Source organism: Rhamphochromis sp. 'chilingali', assembly GCF_963969265.1.
Source record: "Rhamphochromis sp. 'chilingali' genome assembly, chromosome: 11".
Lineage (NCBI taxonomy): Eukaryota > Metazoa > Chordata > Actinopteri > Cichliformes > Cichlidae > Rhamphochromis > Rhamphochromis sp. 'chilingali'.
Genome location: NC_137938.1, coordinates 12,404,303 through 12,421,900, shown reverse-complemented (window position 1 = coordinate 12,421,900; position 17,598 = coordinate 12,404,303). Strand labels below are relative to the sequence as shown.

At 44.6% G+C, this 17,598-nt stretch overlaps 1 protein-coding gene across 10 annotated transcripts in view; it reads right to left on the bottom strand.

The window, feature by feature from the left end:
- The window catches only part of cobl (cordon-bleu WH2 repeat protein), a 66,274-nt gene that overhangs the window by 8,098 nt on the left and 40,578 nt on the right, over positions 1 to 17,598 (bottom strand). For 9 of the 10 annotated variants that reach the window (XM_080897198.1, XM_080897205.1, XM_080897207.1 and 6 more), the window contains 2 exons: positions 12,071 to 12,653; positions 2,774 to 2,935 (listed from right to left, as the gene is read on the bottom strand). In XM_080897198.1, coding sequence (XP_080753324.1) covers positions 2,774 to 2,935; positions 12,071 to 12,653 — 745 coding nt within the window. The remainder of the gene's footprint in view (positions 1 to 2,773; positions 2,936 to 12,070; positions 12,654 to 17,598) is intronic. The other variant, XM_080897199.1, reaches the window with a different exon arrangement.

Genomic DNA, 17,598 nt, shown 5'->3' with positions numbered 1-17,598 from the left:
TTGTGGCTTGATAAACCATCTTTAATGATGTGTGGGTAGATTTACTGTATTCAAACTCTGTTGATTAGATTTTCACTGTACAGTTTTAGATTTGAGGGAAACCTAGCATTGCTTATACCCTCTCATTTTTTAGTACACTCATGTTCTGGTCAGTCATGTGGGTTTGGGGAAGTTATTTACTCCATCACTGATCTCACTGAACTCAAGGCCAGAAGAATAAAAATCAATGTACCACTTGTTTGCTTTTTATTAGATTAACGAGCAAGCACAGCGCTGGCTATTTAGCAGTGAACTTTTTTTTTTATGAATTTAACAATGAATGACTCTGTTTGTAATACCAGTTGTCAATAAGATTGTGCATGCATTTGGTCATGCACTGCACTGCAATATAATGTGTGTTGCAGTGTACTAGGACTGTCAGTTTTGGGTCTGCTCCTACTGGTGTGGAGAGAACAGTCCGTTCCAGGAGATGTGGTGATGACTCACAGGGCTGTCCCCCCAGCTCCTTCCCAGCAACAGCTTAGTCATGCTGGCAACAGCCGCAATCGGCACACATCCACAGAGACGTGCAAAGACAAGTGCACATATGCACACACAGATTTATGCTTGCATATGTATACGCTTGCAGACAAGCACACACACACACAAACAGACAAACTTCCAACTCAACATGACCTTGGGCAAAATTGTCTGTTAGAGCTAAACTAAGGGTGTCTCCATTCCCAAGCTGTTAATACTGTGACATGCCACTACATTCCATGCACAGTGCTAAATCAGTGTCCTGGAATCTTGGGGCAGTCTTGAAAAGTTTAATCAACTATTTCTTGTAAACATATTCTTTTTTCAATCACCCCAAAAAAGGAAAAAGAAAAAAAAGAAATCGATGATCAATCCTTTGCAGGTTCAAAAAGTACTTAATTTAAATTATACATCCCCTGAAATAGGCTACGCATATGCACCGTATTTCAAAGGCTTGGAAGATTCAGAGTTCTAAAAATGTCATCAGAAAGAAAATTAAATTACCGTACAATTAAAATGTAATCAGTTCAGGCCTGTGCATTGCTGTCTAAAACTGTCCTCATCTCAAAAAAGTAAAATTCGTCTTCACCGCATAATACACTTCAATACCACAAATGTTGCATTCATACAATAGAGAATTGCTTAATAAAAACAAAGATAACACAAAAAACTGTACTTTAGCATGCAGGATGTTTTCTATTACACCGCTCGTAACTGTACACAAGTTCTTTCTATGAAACAGTTTTTTAAAGCTCAGATTTCTTGTGGTTTTTCATCCTAAATAAAATTCCTAATTCTACAGTTAATGCAATCCTTCAAAAACAAAATGTGAAGCATTAACTGAGCTACAAGCTGCCTCCAGTTCACAGTGTCTTGTTAATTTTGAAGTAGACTGTTAAAAGCTTTCTTTGGAGAGAGGTCTTGTATTTCATATGCTTGTCTTTATGAAATTTAAGAGCCATTACCACCTAAAAGTAACATGTCATCGATACATCACTCTTTCCATACTTTTGCTAAAGTCAGCACGCGTTCGGGTTTTATGTTTCTAAACCAAGCCACAATACCAGGCAAAGACAGAGCGACGTACACTGTCCTGCAATCGATCTGCAGCTATCACATCACCGAAATATTGGCTGAAATCACATGACCTAGCACCGCTGCCTTCTGACCACATTCTGTGTCCACTTTTAACTCAACTCTCAACGCTGACAACCAGTGGATCAATGTGAAGTAAAAACCATGCAGAATATGTACAAACATTTGTAAAAAGGATAAAAACAATACAAACAGTACAAAAAAAAACAAGCTTTTTTTTAAAGAGCAAAACTTTTTCCAACTTGCTTTCACTTTTGTCACAAGGTTATATGCAGTGAGAATGGATTCTGTAAAGGCAAGTTATACAAATGAAATGGTACTCAAACGTGAGACTGTAACACCAAATACAAGACAGCAGAGAACAGCAGAAGTAGACATCAAAGGGATGAGAGGAGGATGGTGATTATCAAAGAAAAGTCCAGCAGAAATAAGCGAGGCCATGGAGAACCAAAGGGAGCTGATGAAAAAGGACTGTCGGAGTGAAGGAAGGATCGAGCCAGAGAGAGAGAGGGAGAGAGAGAGACTTCAGGAGTGTTTGGAACGAAGACGCACAGGCCCGCAGCAGTACACTACACAGGAGGGTGAGGGGTGGGGGAGGAAAGAAGAGAACAGATGAGATTTGAGATGAGTAGATCATTAAATTTGTATTTGGTAAGGTAAGGAGCATTAAAAGAAAAACCAAAACATATAGGGAGCACCTACAGGGACAGAAGGTGGCATTAAAAACAGTTCAGCATCACTCAAAATTCTCGTCAATTATACATCTAATTTACTCCCACGTCCTGTTTAAATGCAACATGAAAGGTACTCAAGAAGATTGCTGTTGACCTTAGACCTGACCCTTTGGACCCAGGGAAAATATCAAAGCTTAGAGATTGACGTTTATATATATATATGAAGCCCCCTGACCTCATTTGGACCCAGCATCACTTAACAACTCTGCTGCCCAGGTCACTGAAGGAGAGATGGAAAACATGAAAGGACAGAGTTCAGGACTGCCATAGAAACACAAACATCAAGGTTTGGCAGTTAAGCCAGATACAAACTGTGACTGGGTGAAAACGAATTAAGAGCTGGAAAACCTGATTGGCAGCTTTTAGGAAAGACAAGAGAAAACAAGAATCGAGGTTAGGGGGAGGGCAGTCCATGTGGAACCTACACTGGGGAGCTTCCTCCACCTCCGTGAGATTCTGCGGAGAGTTGCTCTCTGTAGGCTCAGGGGGAGGGGGTGTCGAGGGAGGAGTAGAGGGTGATACATGCTGTGATGGCTCCTGCACGGGAGAACGGAGAGGTTTGGGTGGCACCAGACGATGAGTGTTTCCTAAAGGAAAAACAGCATGCGGGCAGGGCAAGCACTGATGGTCATACTTCAAAAATGGGGAAAGTGACTTAACAAGTTATATTGAAACTTCTCATTGAACTGGAAGTTGTAAAGAAAACGACATTTATTTGTGGAAACAGTTGCTTCTTTAGCCCTTTAAGTTCTCATGACAATCCATAAAATGACGTCCATATTTTATTTGGGCAACTCTGTGACAAGTGCACAATGGTAGATCATGGGCATGTGAACCAGGGGCGGGTTTTGAAGGAGGAGGGGGGTGTTTGAGGATCCCCTCAACTTTTAATGATACAATAAATAGTTTTTATACATATTTTATTGACTCCATTTACATATAGGGGATTTTCACATACTTCACCGAAGAGGTATGTGCAACGCTGCCTAGACCTCTTGCTGCTGGGGTCGGAGGACTAGACGATGTAAACCAGAAGGTTTGGTGAGACTATGTCATAAAGATTATTCATGAATTTGGTAACTAGAATTTAGATTTTTTTCTGCTGTTGTTCTAAATTGCCAATTATTATATTTTCTAAATCACCATGTTTGCCATTAGAGGCTCACTAGCCACAGGTTATGTCTATCACTGAGTTATAGGAAAGAGTTAGCTTTTTATTCATTTATTTTGCTGACCTTTATTTAACCTGGAAGTCCCAATATTATAAAAACGTATTTATAGATTAGACCTGGTCAAGTCCAAAGTCCACTCTCAATCAAATACTTGCTTTGTGCTTCTTCATTTGAATGAACCTCCCAACTGTAAAAGGCATCAAAAACCTACAGTGATGTGGAAATCAAAGCACTGTGGTCTGTCATAGCACTCCCACAAAGTTTTTGGCCCTTAAAGCACTACAAGGTCCTCTAGAATTGCATCTGTGGTAATTTACAATGAGAGGCATCAATAATTAACAATATAAATAAGCTATATAACATCTCTAGGAAGCAGAGCTGTTATGACATAGTAAATTAAAACATTTTAACATATGTTAGTTAAGACTGCAGTTTTACTTGTTATAGCTATGAGTAAACACCTTTGAAACTAGATGTCCAGAAAAGACAAATGCAAAGCTTTGTTGAACTGTTTACAGGATCATTACTGAAAGCACAAACAGCTTTTAAGCAGTAAGGAAACAGTAAGAAAGGAAGTGAGGAGTCGACTGCAAATGATACATACGAAGCATCTGAAAAAGTAATAGGAATAAAAGCACAATAATGGGGAAAAGCTGTGCTGAAATCCAGCTGCCTAAATTTACTTATAAAGCTTGTGATTCGTCAACTTTCTATGTTTTCTGTTTACTCTGTTGTTGACAGTTGGATGGTACCGAAATAACAGGCAGGGCTGGGATGATAAACTACGCAGTTATAACCTTGAGAACCACTGGAGCGCACACTCATACACATATACACATTAAATGACAGGCTCAAAAAAATCATACATAAATTAAGGAATAATGAAAAACAGAGTAATTAAAACCCTTCAGATGGCAAATCTCTGCATTTTCAGGCATGAGTGAACCACTCTATATGTCATGTGCAATGTTGGTCAAGTTACTTGAAAAAAGTAATCAGTAACTAATTACTGATTACTTCCCAAAAAAGTAATCCCGTTACTTTACTGATTACTTATTTTCAAAAGTAATTAATTACTTAGTTACTTAGTTACTTTTTAAAAACACGATTTACAACCTGAATAGGTAATAAAGCGATAGATCTTTCAGCCCAATTCTGCTTTTTCTACATAATCCATCATACAAAATGTAATCAAATGGAAAAGTCTCTTTTTTTAACTTGTTTTATCAGTTTTAATCTTTTAACTTTATGCATCAAGCAAAGATTTAATTATATGCTACATTCTCTGACTTGAATAAATTTGTTTAACATTTAAACCTATTTTCTGCACATTCCAGCACATAAAATAAAATATTTTTTGTGTTTACACTCACTCTTTCAAATAGATGCAAGTAAAACACAGCAGAAAATAAATAAAGTCAAAGACTCAGCGGTCCTGTTGCTCTATTTTCACCTGTAAAGCAGGACTGCGGTAGGCGGCGGTTTACCCTGGTGCAGGTGTGCCGCGGTCAGTTGAAGAATCCGCGAGTGTCATGGTCTCCGCTCCTCGACAGCTGACAGCTGACAGCTGTCAGGTGCTTTGTTTTTGTTTCCCTTTCTCTCTCGCCCTCTTCCATTCTCTCTTTCTCCTGCCGGGGCGGAGCTCAGTATGGACTCCTGCCCCTGGCCTACACACCTGGAGGTGATCAGCACATCTGTTGCTGATCATAAGAGATTGGAACCCTTCTTAAGAGGGCGAGTCTGCTCTACTCGTCGCTGGATCGTTGAGCCATCAGCGTCAGTCGTCCTGTATTTTGTAAAGTCAGTTTGTGAGCCTGTCTGAACCAGGAAACTAATGGTTTTTTTCTGCCTGTGTATAGATCGCCTCTGGACCTGTTCTTTCCCTGTGCATGGCGACTGAATGGAAGCAAGAGAGATAAAGGAAAGGAGAGGAGATGTGCGAGGGCTGAATGAAAACCTTCCCTTCCTGGACTCCTGCCTCTTTCACTCCTGGACCCTGGAACCCCGGCCCCTTTTCCCCTTGACATCACTATATGTATATATGAATTCCACTGTAGAGGAACACTGTAAATAAATGCACCTTTTGAAGACACTAGTGGTCTGCGCGTGAGTCCGATCTACAAAACCTGACAGAACGATCCAGCCACAACATGGACTCAGCAGATCAGAATACCATCGGTCAGGCACTGGCTGCCCAAGAAGCGGCGCTGACTCGCCACGAACAAATGCTACATCAGCTGCGAGGTGAGATCGCCGCACTAACTCAAGCTGTTTCCGGTTTGACTACGCCAGGGGAGTACAGCCAGGGACCCCCCAGCCGGCTCACCCTGCCCCGCAGGAGACACTCGCAGCGGCTATGGCAGGTCACTCATCGGCAGCCACCCCATCCTCTGACGGTCCCCTGCCTTCGCCCGAGCCCTTTTCGGGGGAGACAGAGAAGTGCCCTGGCTTTCTGGCCCAGTGTTCATTGATTTTCCGCGAACAGCGGCGTTTTCATAACAATGACAGGGCAAAGATTGCTTTTTTGGTACAGATGCTTCGTGACCGGGCTTTGAAATGGGCCCAGGTCGTGTTAAACTCCAACCCGGAGATCTCTTTTGAGAGGTTTGTGATTAACTTTAAGACTGTGTTTAATCAGGGCTCTGGAGTCGAGGCTGCGGCGCTCCGCCTCCTTAACTTTAAGCAAGGTAAGCGGAGTATGGCAGACTATTCAATCGATTTTTGGATTTTGGCAGAAGAAACCGGCTGGGGACCGGATGCGCTCAGGAGCACATTGTTAAATAACATCCGGGAAGATCTGAAAGATGAATTGATTATGCGGGACCTACCCACTGCTTTTGACGAATTGATGTCGTTATGTATTAAGGTGGATGAGCGGCTACGAGCTCGTCGGCAAGCACGGAACTCCAGTTCCCAGGAGGCCGCAGGGCCACGAGGGGCGGAGGCTTCGGCCGATTACCGGTCCTCCCGGACATCAGGGGGCGCCGACGGAGAGGTACAGCCCATGCAAATCGGCAGCTCTCACCTAACTGCTGCAGAACGTCAGCAACGCATCACGGCCGGTGAGTGTCTGTATTGTGGTAATAAGGGACACATGATTGCCTCCTGTCCGTCGCGAGCAAAAGGCCGTGCCCGCCAGTGATGGTAGGAGTACTGGTGGGCGGTTTGAATCAGGATAAATCTCCTCCACGTTTAGCCCTGCCGGCTAAGCTTTTGGTCCACTCCGAGTGTCATTCACTTTCTGTGCTTATTGATTCTGGAGCAGAACAAAATTTCATTGACTCTGAACTAGCAAAACAACTCTGTGTGACTGTGGAGTCACTACCCCACGCCTTACGCGTCACGGCTTTATCAGGGCAGTGCCTCCCCGACATCACACACATCACTGAGCCGCTCACCCTCACACTGTCTGGTAATCATTCGGAGGAGATTAGCTTTTTTGTTTTTCACTCCACTCAGACGCCGTTAGTTCTCGGTCATCCCTGGCTCCAGCAACACAACCCCACGATTAATTGGCAGAAAGGAGGCATCACGGGCTGGGGAGAGGAGTGTCATATGACTTGCCTTAAGGCTGCTGTTCCTCCTAACAAATCGGTCACCGGCCCAGAGCCACCGCGGTCTTCCGACTTAGCAGATGTGCCGTCTGTTTACCACGATCTCGCTGAGGTGTTTCGGAAGGACCGAGCCCAGTCGCTGCCACCCCATCGGCCCTATGACTGTGCCATAGACCTGCTGCCGGGAGCTCCCTTACCGACCAGCCGCCTCTATAGCCTCTCGCTGCCGGAACGGGAGGCTATGGAGAAATATATAACTGAATCCCTCGCTGCCGGCATCATCCGTGCCTCTTCCTCACCCGTCGCAGCAGGTTTCTTCTTTGTGGAAAAGAAGGATAAGACCCTCCGACCCTGTATTGACTTTCGGGGACTCAATAACATTACGGTCAAGAATAAATATCCACTGCCCCTGCTCACCTCCGCTTTCGAACTTCTCCAGGGAGCCGTCATATTCAGCAAGCTGGACTTGAGAAACGCTTACCACCTGGTTCGGATTCGGGATGGCGATGAATGGAAGACGGCGTTCAATACTCACCTTGGACATTTCGAGTATCTGGTAATGCCATTCGGCCTCACTAACGCACCTGCAGTATTCCAGGCTCTGGTCAACGATGTTCTAAGGGACTTTATTAACCGATTTGTGTTTGTCTATCTAGACGACATTCTGATCTTCTCTTCCTCCCAGGCTGAACACGAGACCCAGGTCCGGCTGGTACTGCAACGCCTTCTGGAGAACCGGCTGTTCGTCAAAAGCGAGAAATGTGAGTTTCATGTGCCCTCAGTTGCCTTCCTAGGGTACATAATCGAGCGTGGAGATCTCCGACCCGACCCTGTGAAAGTCAAGGCTGTTGTGAACTGGCCCGAACCAGACAACCGTCGCCAGTTGCAACGCTTCCTTGGCTTCGCTAACTTCTACAGGAGATTCATACGGGACTTCAGCAGGATTGCCTTACCATTAACCCAGTTAACCTCTCCCAAGCTTGCTTTTCAGTGGAGTGACGCTGCCCAATCAGCCTTTCAGGAGCTCAAGAAACGGTTTGCTTCAGCGCCCATCCTGGTCCAACCTGACACCACTCTTCAGTTCGTGGTGGAGGTCGACGCATCCGACTCAGGGGTGGGGGCCGTCCTTTCCCAACAGAGGGAGGGTAAGATGCATCCTTGTGCCTATTTTTCCCGTCGTCTCACCCCTGCAGAACGTAACTACGACGTGGGCGATCGGGAGCTCTTGGCGATTAAGCTCGCCCTGGAAGAATGGCGGCATTGGCTGGAGGGCACCACTCAACCCTTCGTGGTCTGGACCGATCACAAAAACCTGGCCTACCTTCAAACGGCGAAACGTCTTAACGCTCGACAGGCCAGATGGGCCCTGTTTTTCACCCGTTTCCACTTCTCAATCACCTACAGACCCGGTTCCCGAAACGTCAAGCCGGACGCTCTCTCCCGTCAGTTCTCCGCTGCTGACGAAAAGGCGGATCCGGATTCTATCCTGCCGGCAACCTGTACTATCGGGGCCATCACCTGGGAGATCGAGGCGGCCGTCCGGGCGGCTCAGGTAGCCGAACTGGATCCGGGAGGGGGGCCCACCCACCGACTCTATGTTCCGCGCTCTGTCAGATCCCAGGTTCTACAATGGGCTCACACGGCCCGGTTCTCATGCCACCCAGGGATACATCGCACCATTAAGTTTCTCCAGCGGTGCTTCTGGTGGCCCTCACTCACCCAAGACACTCGGGAATACGTCACTGCTTGTACGGTCTGTGCCCGAAACAAACCATCGAACCAACCCCTGGCGGGTCAGCTACATCCGTTATCCACTCCTTCCAGGCCATGGTCTCACATAGCACTGGACTTCATCACCAGACTACCTCCATCAGCAGGTAACACTGTCATTCTCACCATAATCGATCGTTTCTCTAAAGCGGCTCATTTCATTGCTCTGCCTAAGCTTCCCACAGCTCTAGAGACCGCACGCCTACTCGCCACTCACGTCTTCCGCCTGCATGGGATCCTGGAAGACATAGTGTCCGACAGAGGGCCTCAATTCACTTCTCGGGTCTGGAAAGAGTTCTGCAACTCCCTGGGCGCAAAGGTTAGTCTATCCTCGGGTTATCATCCTCAGAGCAACGGCCAGTCCGAGCGGGCCAACCAAGAACTGGAGACCGCCCTGCGCTGTGTCGCCTCCACCAATCAAACCATCTGGAGTGAGGAGTTGCCGTGGATCGAGTACGCCCATAACAGCTTGACTGGACTCTTGGCGCCGGGGACGTGGCTGTCAGTACCTGGTTGACTGGGAGGGCTATGGCGTGGGGGAGCGCTCCTGGGTCCCTCGGGCGGCCGTTCTGGACGTGCCCATGCTCCGGGAGTTTCACCGCCTGCATCCGGACAAGCCTGGTGGGTCGCCGGGAGGCTCCCGTTGAGGGGGTGGTACTGTCATGGTCTCCGCTCCTCGACAGCTGACAGCTGTCAGGTGCTTTGTTTTTGTTTCCCTTTCTCTCTCGCCCTCTTCCATTCTCTCTTTCATCTGTTGCTGATCATAAGAGATTGGAACCCTTCTTAAGAGGGCGAGTCTGCTCTACTCGTCGCTGGATCGTTGAGCCATCAGCGTCAGTCGTCCTGTATTTTGTAAAGTCAGTTTGTGAGCCTGTCTGAACCAGGAAACTAATGGTTTTTTTCTGCCTGTGTATAGATCGCCTCTGGACCTGTTCTTTCCCTGTGCATGGCGACTGAACGGAAGCAAGAGAGATAAAGGAAAGGAGAGGAGATGTGCGAGGGCTGAATGAAAACCTTCCCTTCCTGGACTCCTGCCTCTTTCACTCCTGGACCCTGGAACCCCGGCCCCTTTTCCCCTTGACATCACTATATGTATATATGAATTCCACTGTAGAGGAACACTGTAAATAAATGCACCTTTTGAAGACACTAGTGGTCTGCGCGTGAGTCCGATCTACAAAACCTGACAGCGAGTTTCTCTGTGAATTTCCCATTACGTCGTTGCGCACTCGGTGCTTGCTTGGAAGTTTAGGGGGTTTTTTCGCTGTAAAAAGAAGTTTTCTTCCCATGCACAACGGACACTAATGTTTTTGTCACTTTTTATGGAATCAAACTCAAAGTAAGGTCAGTACTTCCACGCTTTAAACGCTGCACGCTCATATTCTCTCCCACAATCGATATGTGATCCATTGTTGATCTGCACACAGCTGTTGTCACTAACGGCGCACTCGCTTACGTCACTGTCGTGAGACATTCTCGCAAAAAATCACGGTTTTAGTAACGCAGTAATGCAGCGTTCCTACGGGAAAGTAACGGTAATCTAATTACCGTTTTTGCAATAGTAATCCCTTACTTTACTCGTTACTTGAAAATAGTAATCAGATTACAGTAACGCGTTACAAGTAATGCGTTACTGCCCATCTCTGGTCATGTGTAGGGTGATGCTGTTTACCTAACATATATGTAAGCTATTCACACAAGTTTGTACTTGTTCATGTATAACCAGTTCAGTTGTCAGGCAGAAAACATTTTTTAACAGTCACTGTGGGTGAAAAGTTTAAAGGGTGAAAAGGGACCACTTGAAGGAATGTAGTTTTTGGAGTATAACCATTTCAGCACAAATACACAAACACACATCTTAACTCAGCGAATAGTTTCTTATATAGTTTGAAGATACAGAAGAAAGACTGAAAATAGCAAAAGTCGAAGCAAAAGAGAGGCGAGAAGGTGGTGCACTGTCAGCAGAGCGTCAGGATAGAGAAAAAGAAAGTAGCTAGGTCTATAAATGTATTAATGACCTTCGTGCTGCGTCTTCTGAACTGTCTAATGCACTAACCTCCTCATACTTCATCCTTTCTCTTGCTTTCATCCGCCTGTCCATCACCCTTCTCTCCTTAAACTCCTCTAGTCCCCCTGCCTCTGCCTGCCACCCTCTGTCAAAACCTCTGTCAAAACCTTCCCATGCTCCACTCTCTCAACTTCATTCTCATACTCTCACCTTTCTCATCCCTTTTGAGGTCTACAGCTCTCTCATCTATGCCCCTGTCAGACACGACAACCCTCTGCCGCAATCTCGCTTTGCTGTGGAGAAAGATTTGGGTTATATAAAGATCAATATGAGGCCAGCTAAAGTTCAAGTAGATCCTGCTTAAATCTGTGATGGATCTGTCTGCCTTTGTATCTGCCAGCTTTAAAGGTTTGAGCGAGTGGGTGCAGGCATAAGAGAGATAGAGAGAAAGAAAGAGAGGAATATAAAAAAAATGAGTGTAACAAAAAAAGGGAGGGAGGGGGGTGAAAAAAGACAGAAGAATGTACTGTAAGAGGCTGATAAGTTTAAGGGAGAAACAAGGACTATATTGTCTCATGGGCGATGATGAAAACCAGCTCCACGAGTTCCTGTCCTTCAGCCATGACACGCACGCACGCACGCACGCACGCACGCACGCACGCACGCACACACACACACATACACACACACACACACACACACACACACACACACACACTTTCCTTCAGCAGGTTATGCATGTCATTCGTGACACTTTCAGATGTTGCTGCAGTGTGACAGCTGAGCTCTCTCGAGCAGATATTCAGTCACTTCTAACACGTAGAAATCTCTACAGGCAACTTCTGACTCACCTCTCACTTCTTCAGCATATAGAAAGTGTGTTTACAGTCACTGTCAAGAGTTCAATGAACAATGGCAAAGCTCACTTTTTCTGCCAGTGGAATCATGATATGCTCTTTTTTTTAAGACAGACAGAGATACAAAGCATATATATGCAGTAGTTGTGTCTGAGAATAGGTAGATCTCAAAGTTTCCCTTGTATGCCTTCTATGTCACTATAAATATAATTATCTTTTTTTTTTTACTTGCTGCTAAACAATTTATGTGTCTTTTCTGCGTAACTTTTGTTGCTTTAGTGTGTGAATTTATGAAGGGAAGTCTTTAAATGTTTGCTGCTGTGTTGTACGCTTGCTGTAAGGCCATTTTATAGATATTTACCCATTCCGCTGTGCCTATTGTTCTCAGCCTCATCCAGCTTCAGGTTCAGGGCGGACTCAGTCTCCGACATGGAGTTATTCTCTGACGTCCTGTCTTGAGCTATTTTGCCGGCCGCGCTGCTGACTGAATCTTCCACTCTGCCGCTGGAGTTTTTCGCAGCAGGTTGGACCCGCACGGACCCACTTGTTGTGCTTCTGCTACTGTAGCTGTAATGGGATTCAGCCTGCTCTAGGTCAGCATCTGAATCATCAAGACCCTGGCTTAGTTCAGAGCTGGAATCCTGCACAGCAAGGCTGTCAGTAGTGCTGCTGCTCGGGGTTGGGGAGCTGGAGGTTGGCATGGCATTGGACACAGGATGTACTGCTATTTTGTGCGAGGCTGTTTTTTCTGTTAGTTTTATCACAGTGGCAGCTGAGGCTGTGGTCGAATGTGCCACCTTGATGCGGGATGCCGGCATAGGTTTATCAGGAGCTTGACTGTCAGGAGTGGGAGCCGGAGAGGCTGAAGTGTCATCAGAGCCTTGCGTGATGGATGTTGGAGTGGGAGGAGGAGCTGGAGCCTTTCTTTTCCTCTGCTGGCTCATCTGATAAAATTGAAGGAAAAGGAGGCAGACAGTACAAAGTTAATTTACATGAGCACCTTGTGCATATGTGTGTGTCTGTGTGTGGTTTAACCATAAATTAGCCTGTAAATTCAGTCTGCCAAGCCTCAAGTAGAGTTTCCTACAGACTAATTAAATCAAGTGGAGTTCTGGCAGGCGTACAGGTTTTTAAATCCATCAGAGTGCCAACATTCCTTTTAAATTATTCTCCAACAAGACATATAGGGCCCGGCGTAAATACAGTCGATATGATGCAGTGGCATATTACGAGTACAATATATGTACTTCACTATGGTATTTCTTAGTTATTCAACTGGTAAATCAACAATTATTCAAATGCAATGCTGTTATACTGCTGATTTACTTACTGCCAAGCCAGTGATGACTTCCAAAAGAGACATGAAAGTCAGATTGTGATTTTCAGGTCAGTGCTTTAACAGAAATATCAGTGGATGTTCATGACTGAAATATTGTTTTGTGTTTTTCACAACGACAGAAGCTGGAGCTGAAAACTGAATAATAAATTGCAACTGGATCGAGAGGATGTTTTAAAGAAGAAACAAACAGGAAAGAAGGACAGAGCAGGAAGGAGAGAAAATAAAATTAAAAACAGAGCGATGGGACAAACCAATGAATCAATAAGAAACTATGTGGAAACTCAGTTTTGCTCAATGAGCAGATGAGACCTTTCATATGCTTTTTTTTTCAAGTTAATCTCACTTTCTATGATACGGTTTCAAAGAATCAATTTAAAAGTGCTCTGGGCAGTCTTCAGCAGTATCGATAACCTACTTTCGACTGGCGATCACCGCTTATGCTTTCAGCTTTTCCTTCATTCTGAAACGCAACAGAGAACATGCCTAGAGCTGTATGGAGCTTTGCATCATACAACAGGACAAAAGAGCGATAAGGCCACCTTGCATTTTTGCAGGTATGCTGGGTTCAAACATGTGAACTCAATGAACTCACTGCATGGCATTCTATGGACCTCCAAATGTCTTTCAGCTGATTGGCTGTCTCTTTTTTGGTCTCCCACTTCTCTCCCTCTTTAGCATTCAAATATACGTGAATGCAGACATACCAGTGCAAGTGGACAATAGTTGAAGCTGCAATAGATGACTGACTGCTCCAGAAGATTGATGTGTATTTTTCTAAGTGTGTGTACGTGCCTGTATGTGCTGGCTGCAGAATTAAGAGTCAGGCCTGGTACAAAGGGAAAAGAGCAGTGGCCTCAATACACAAGCATATGCCCAACACTTTTCTGTGCAACTGTATGAGCACGAGCATGCACACAGACATACACTTACATATGCACCAAAGTGCACACACACATTAAAGGAACAGTATATCTCATACCTCAGGCTGAGCTGCTGTAGAGATTAGGGGGTTGTTACAGGCTGCATGGTTAAGTGTGTGTTGCTCTCATGAGCTTATTGGCGCCATGACTGGGAACGCAGCATGTACTTAAGATTGTTAGAGACTGAAGCCCAGAACTCTGTAATATACTACACTCAAGGTCACACTATACATTAAGTTCAGCAGACTTTGCACTCTTATTATCTATAAACTATGTGTGTGCTGTTTAGTGATTCTCCATTTTCAATCAGACTATCTGTATTCTCAGTGCTGGCTGTTTTTCAGATTTATCACAGAGTGTTTCAGTATATTCAAGCTTTTTCATTATATACCACGGGGTTGGCAAAAACAATGTCAAATATAATTGACAAAAGGTAGTAAGTTCATCCACATCACAGTATAATAATTTAAAAATTAATATATGTGAATATTAGCAATACTAACTATTTCCATTTAAATTAAAATTAATTAAATATATATACATATTTTACTCCGTTTGTACATTAAACATTTTTTATTATCACAGGCAGCCAGATAAATTTTGAGGTATATTAAAGTGGAAAGCAGAATTTTGTTTGTTCTACGGTAAAGTTACCAGCAAGACCACAACAAAACAAAGAAAGAAAACAGGTTTCTCTCTGCAATGATTTTGTCTCAGAAGTGCATTTAAACTGAATGCTGTACATTGGGTCAGTTTGTATGTCTCTAAACTTAGAAAGCAAGTGGAAAATAAAATAAATAACCTTGTCACATGTTTGATCAAAATAATTAATCACCACATTTCCCTGACATTACGCGATTTTATTTTTAAAAAACAAACAAAAAACATATGTGATACATGTGAGCAGTTTTTAAGGGGAATGGACATTTACAGAATGAAGCACAGAAGGTGATACGCGGACAGTCTGCTGTGTCAATTAAATTTTCCACTCCGTGGTTTGGAAGGCAAAGGGCCCCATGTCAGAGCATGTTGATCAGATAGGGCCACCCATGGAGGCATCATCCTGGTAGCGTGACCATTCATCAGTTGTTTTTGAAGGACTCTTGATGGGTGAAGGCCTTTGTGACAGGGCAACATAACAAGAGTAATGTGGAACGTGAAAAGGATATAATGGATACATGAGAGGGGGCTGCTCTGTATTTGTGTGTGTCTAAGAACATCAGCAAGGATGACGTCATTGTGTATGTATGTGCTAATGAGAGACAACAAAGCAGCTGGACTGTCTTCGTCATCGCTCACTTTCCTGTACTGAACTAAAATGTGGAAGAGTGTGTATCAATGTTGACAACCACACGCTGCAGTCGTGTTTCTTATGTCGAATGCCTTTTAAGACAAGGTCAGCTAGGCACACTTTATTTGGTAAAAGCACACCACTGCTAGTCTTTGCAGTTTTAGGTTTTTGAGCCAGCTGGCATGTGATCAATCAGGCAAAAACTACTGTTTTTATTACTGCATTAATCCAAGACCGTAACAATAGGAACAAATCAGATGGTCATTGTCCTCTTTAGCCCAGATAATGCATACTCTGGCTTTCTCTGTGACTCCTTATTTTCTCACTCACAGTTACTATCAAAGCACACATTATTTGAAACCAGGTTAGACATTAGCAGAAAACCCAATAAATATCTTCAACATGAGCTCTTTTATGACATTTCTGTCATCACTGTAAGGACAAGATAGATAATATCGCAGAATATTCTGTTAATAATTTACATACTTTAAAACATAGTGATTAAATGCTGGTAGTCACGATTTTTAATATAACATACAGCGCAAGTCTTTTTAACTACAGGGAGTGCAGAATTATTAGGCAAATGAGTATTTTGTCCACATCATCCTCTTCATGCATGTTGTCTTACTCCAAGCTGTATAGGCTCGAAAGCCTACTACCAGTTAAGCATATTAGGTGATGTGCATCTCTGTAATGAGAAGGGGTGTGGTCTAATGACATCAACACCCTATATCAGGTGTGCATAATTATTAGGCAACGTCCTTTCCTTTGGCAAAATGGGTCAAAAGAAGGACTTGACAGGCTCAGAAAAGTCAAAAATAGTGAGATATCTTGCAGAGGGATGCAGCAGTCTCAAAATTGCAAAGCTTCTGAAGCGTGATCATCGAACAATCAAGCGTTTCATTCAAAATGGTCAACAGGGTCGCAAGAAGCGTGTGGAAAAACCAAGGCGCAAAATAACTGCCCATGAACTGAGAAAAGTCAAGCGTGCAGCTGCCAAGATGCCACTTGCCACCAGTTTGGCCATATTTCAGAGCTGCAACATCACTGGAGTGCCCAAAAGCACAAGGTGTGCAATACTCAGAGACATGGCCAAGGTAAGAAAGGCTGAAAGACGACCACCACTGAACAAGACACACAAGCTGAAACATCAAGACTGGGCCAAGAAATATCTCAAGACTGATTTTTCTAAGGTTTTATGGACTGATGAAATGAGAGTGAGTCTTGATGGGCCAGATGGATGGGCCCGTGGTTGGATTGGTAAAGGGCAGAGAGCTCCAGTCCGACTCAGACGCCAGCAAGGTGGAGGTGGAGTACTGGTTTGGGCTGGTATCATCAAAGATGAGCTTGTGGGGCCTTTTCGGGTTGAGGATGGAGTCAAGCTCAACTCCCAGTCCTACTGCCAGTTTCTGGAAGACACCTTCTTCAAGCAGTGGTACAGGAAGAAGTCTGCATCCTTCAAGAAAAACATGATTTTCATGCAGGACAATGCTCCATCACACGCGTCCAAGTACTCCACAGCGTGGCTGGCAAGAAAGGGTATAAAAGAAGAAAAACTAATGACATGGCCTCCTTGTTCACCTGATCTGAACCCCATTGAGAACCTGTGGTCCATCATCAAATGTGAGATTTACAAGGAGGGAAAACAGTACACCTCTCTGAACAGTGTCTGGGAGGCTGTGGTTGCTGCTGCACGCAATGTTGATGGTGAACAGATCAAAACACTGACAGAATCCATGGATGGCAGGCTTTTGAGTGTCCTTGTCACGGTCCGCTGTGACAGACCGTGTGGAGAGTGTGTGGAGGACTCAGGTGCGGACACGAGTGACACGGGAGTAAACTTTAAACAAAAGCGAGCCTTTTATTGTGGCTGGTAACGCAAGAGAAACAAACAAGAATAAGGGCAGCTCAAAAGCAATAACTAAACAGAAACCTAAACTGGGAATGAACTAAGGTAAGGCTATGAATACAACAGACCGGGCATGGAAACATGGAGGGTGGGAACACAGACGACGCGACACAGACTGTATGAAACACAGAGACTAAATACACATGAGGGATGATCAGGGGAAGTGGATGCACACGGGGAACACAGGTGACACTGATAATCATAACAAGACACGGCAGGAGTGAACGTAACACTGATGGGAGATGGGCAAAGTAAAACAGGAAGTACACAGAGGTTCAAACAGGAGGAGAGAGAGCACGGGGAGAACGCAGACATAACGGGCTGGGGAAAACATAGAATAAAACACAAAGAGAGACGAGGGCTCATAAATACACAGAGGGGCACACAGGGGGTAAGAGTCACGAAGGGAAAACACATAAGGAACAACGTA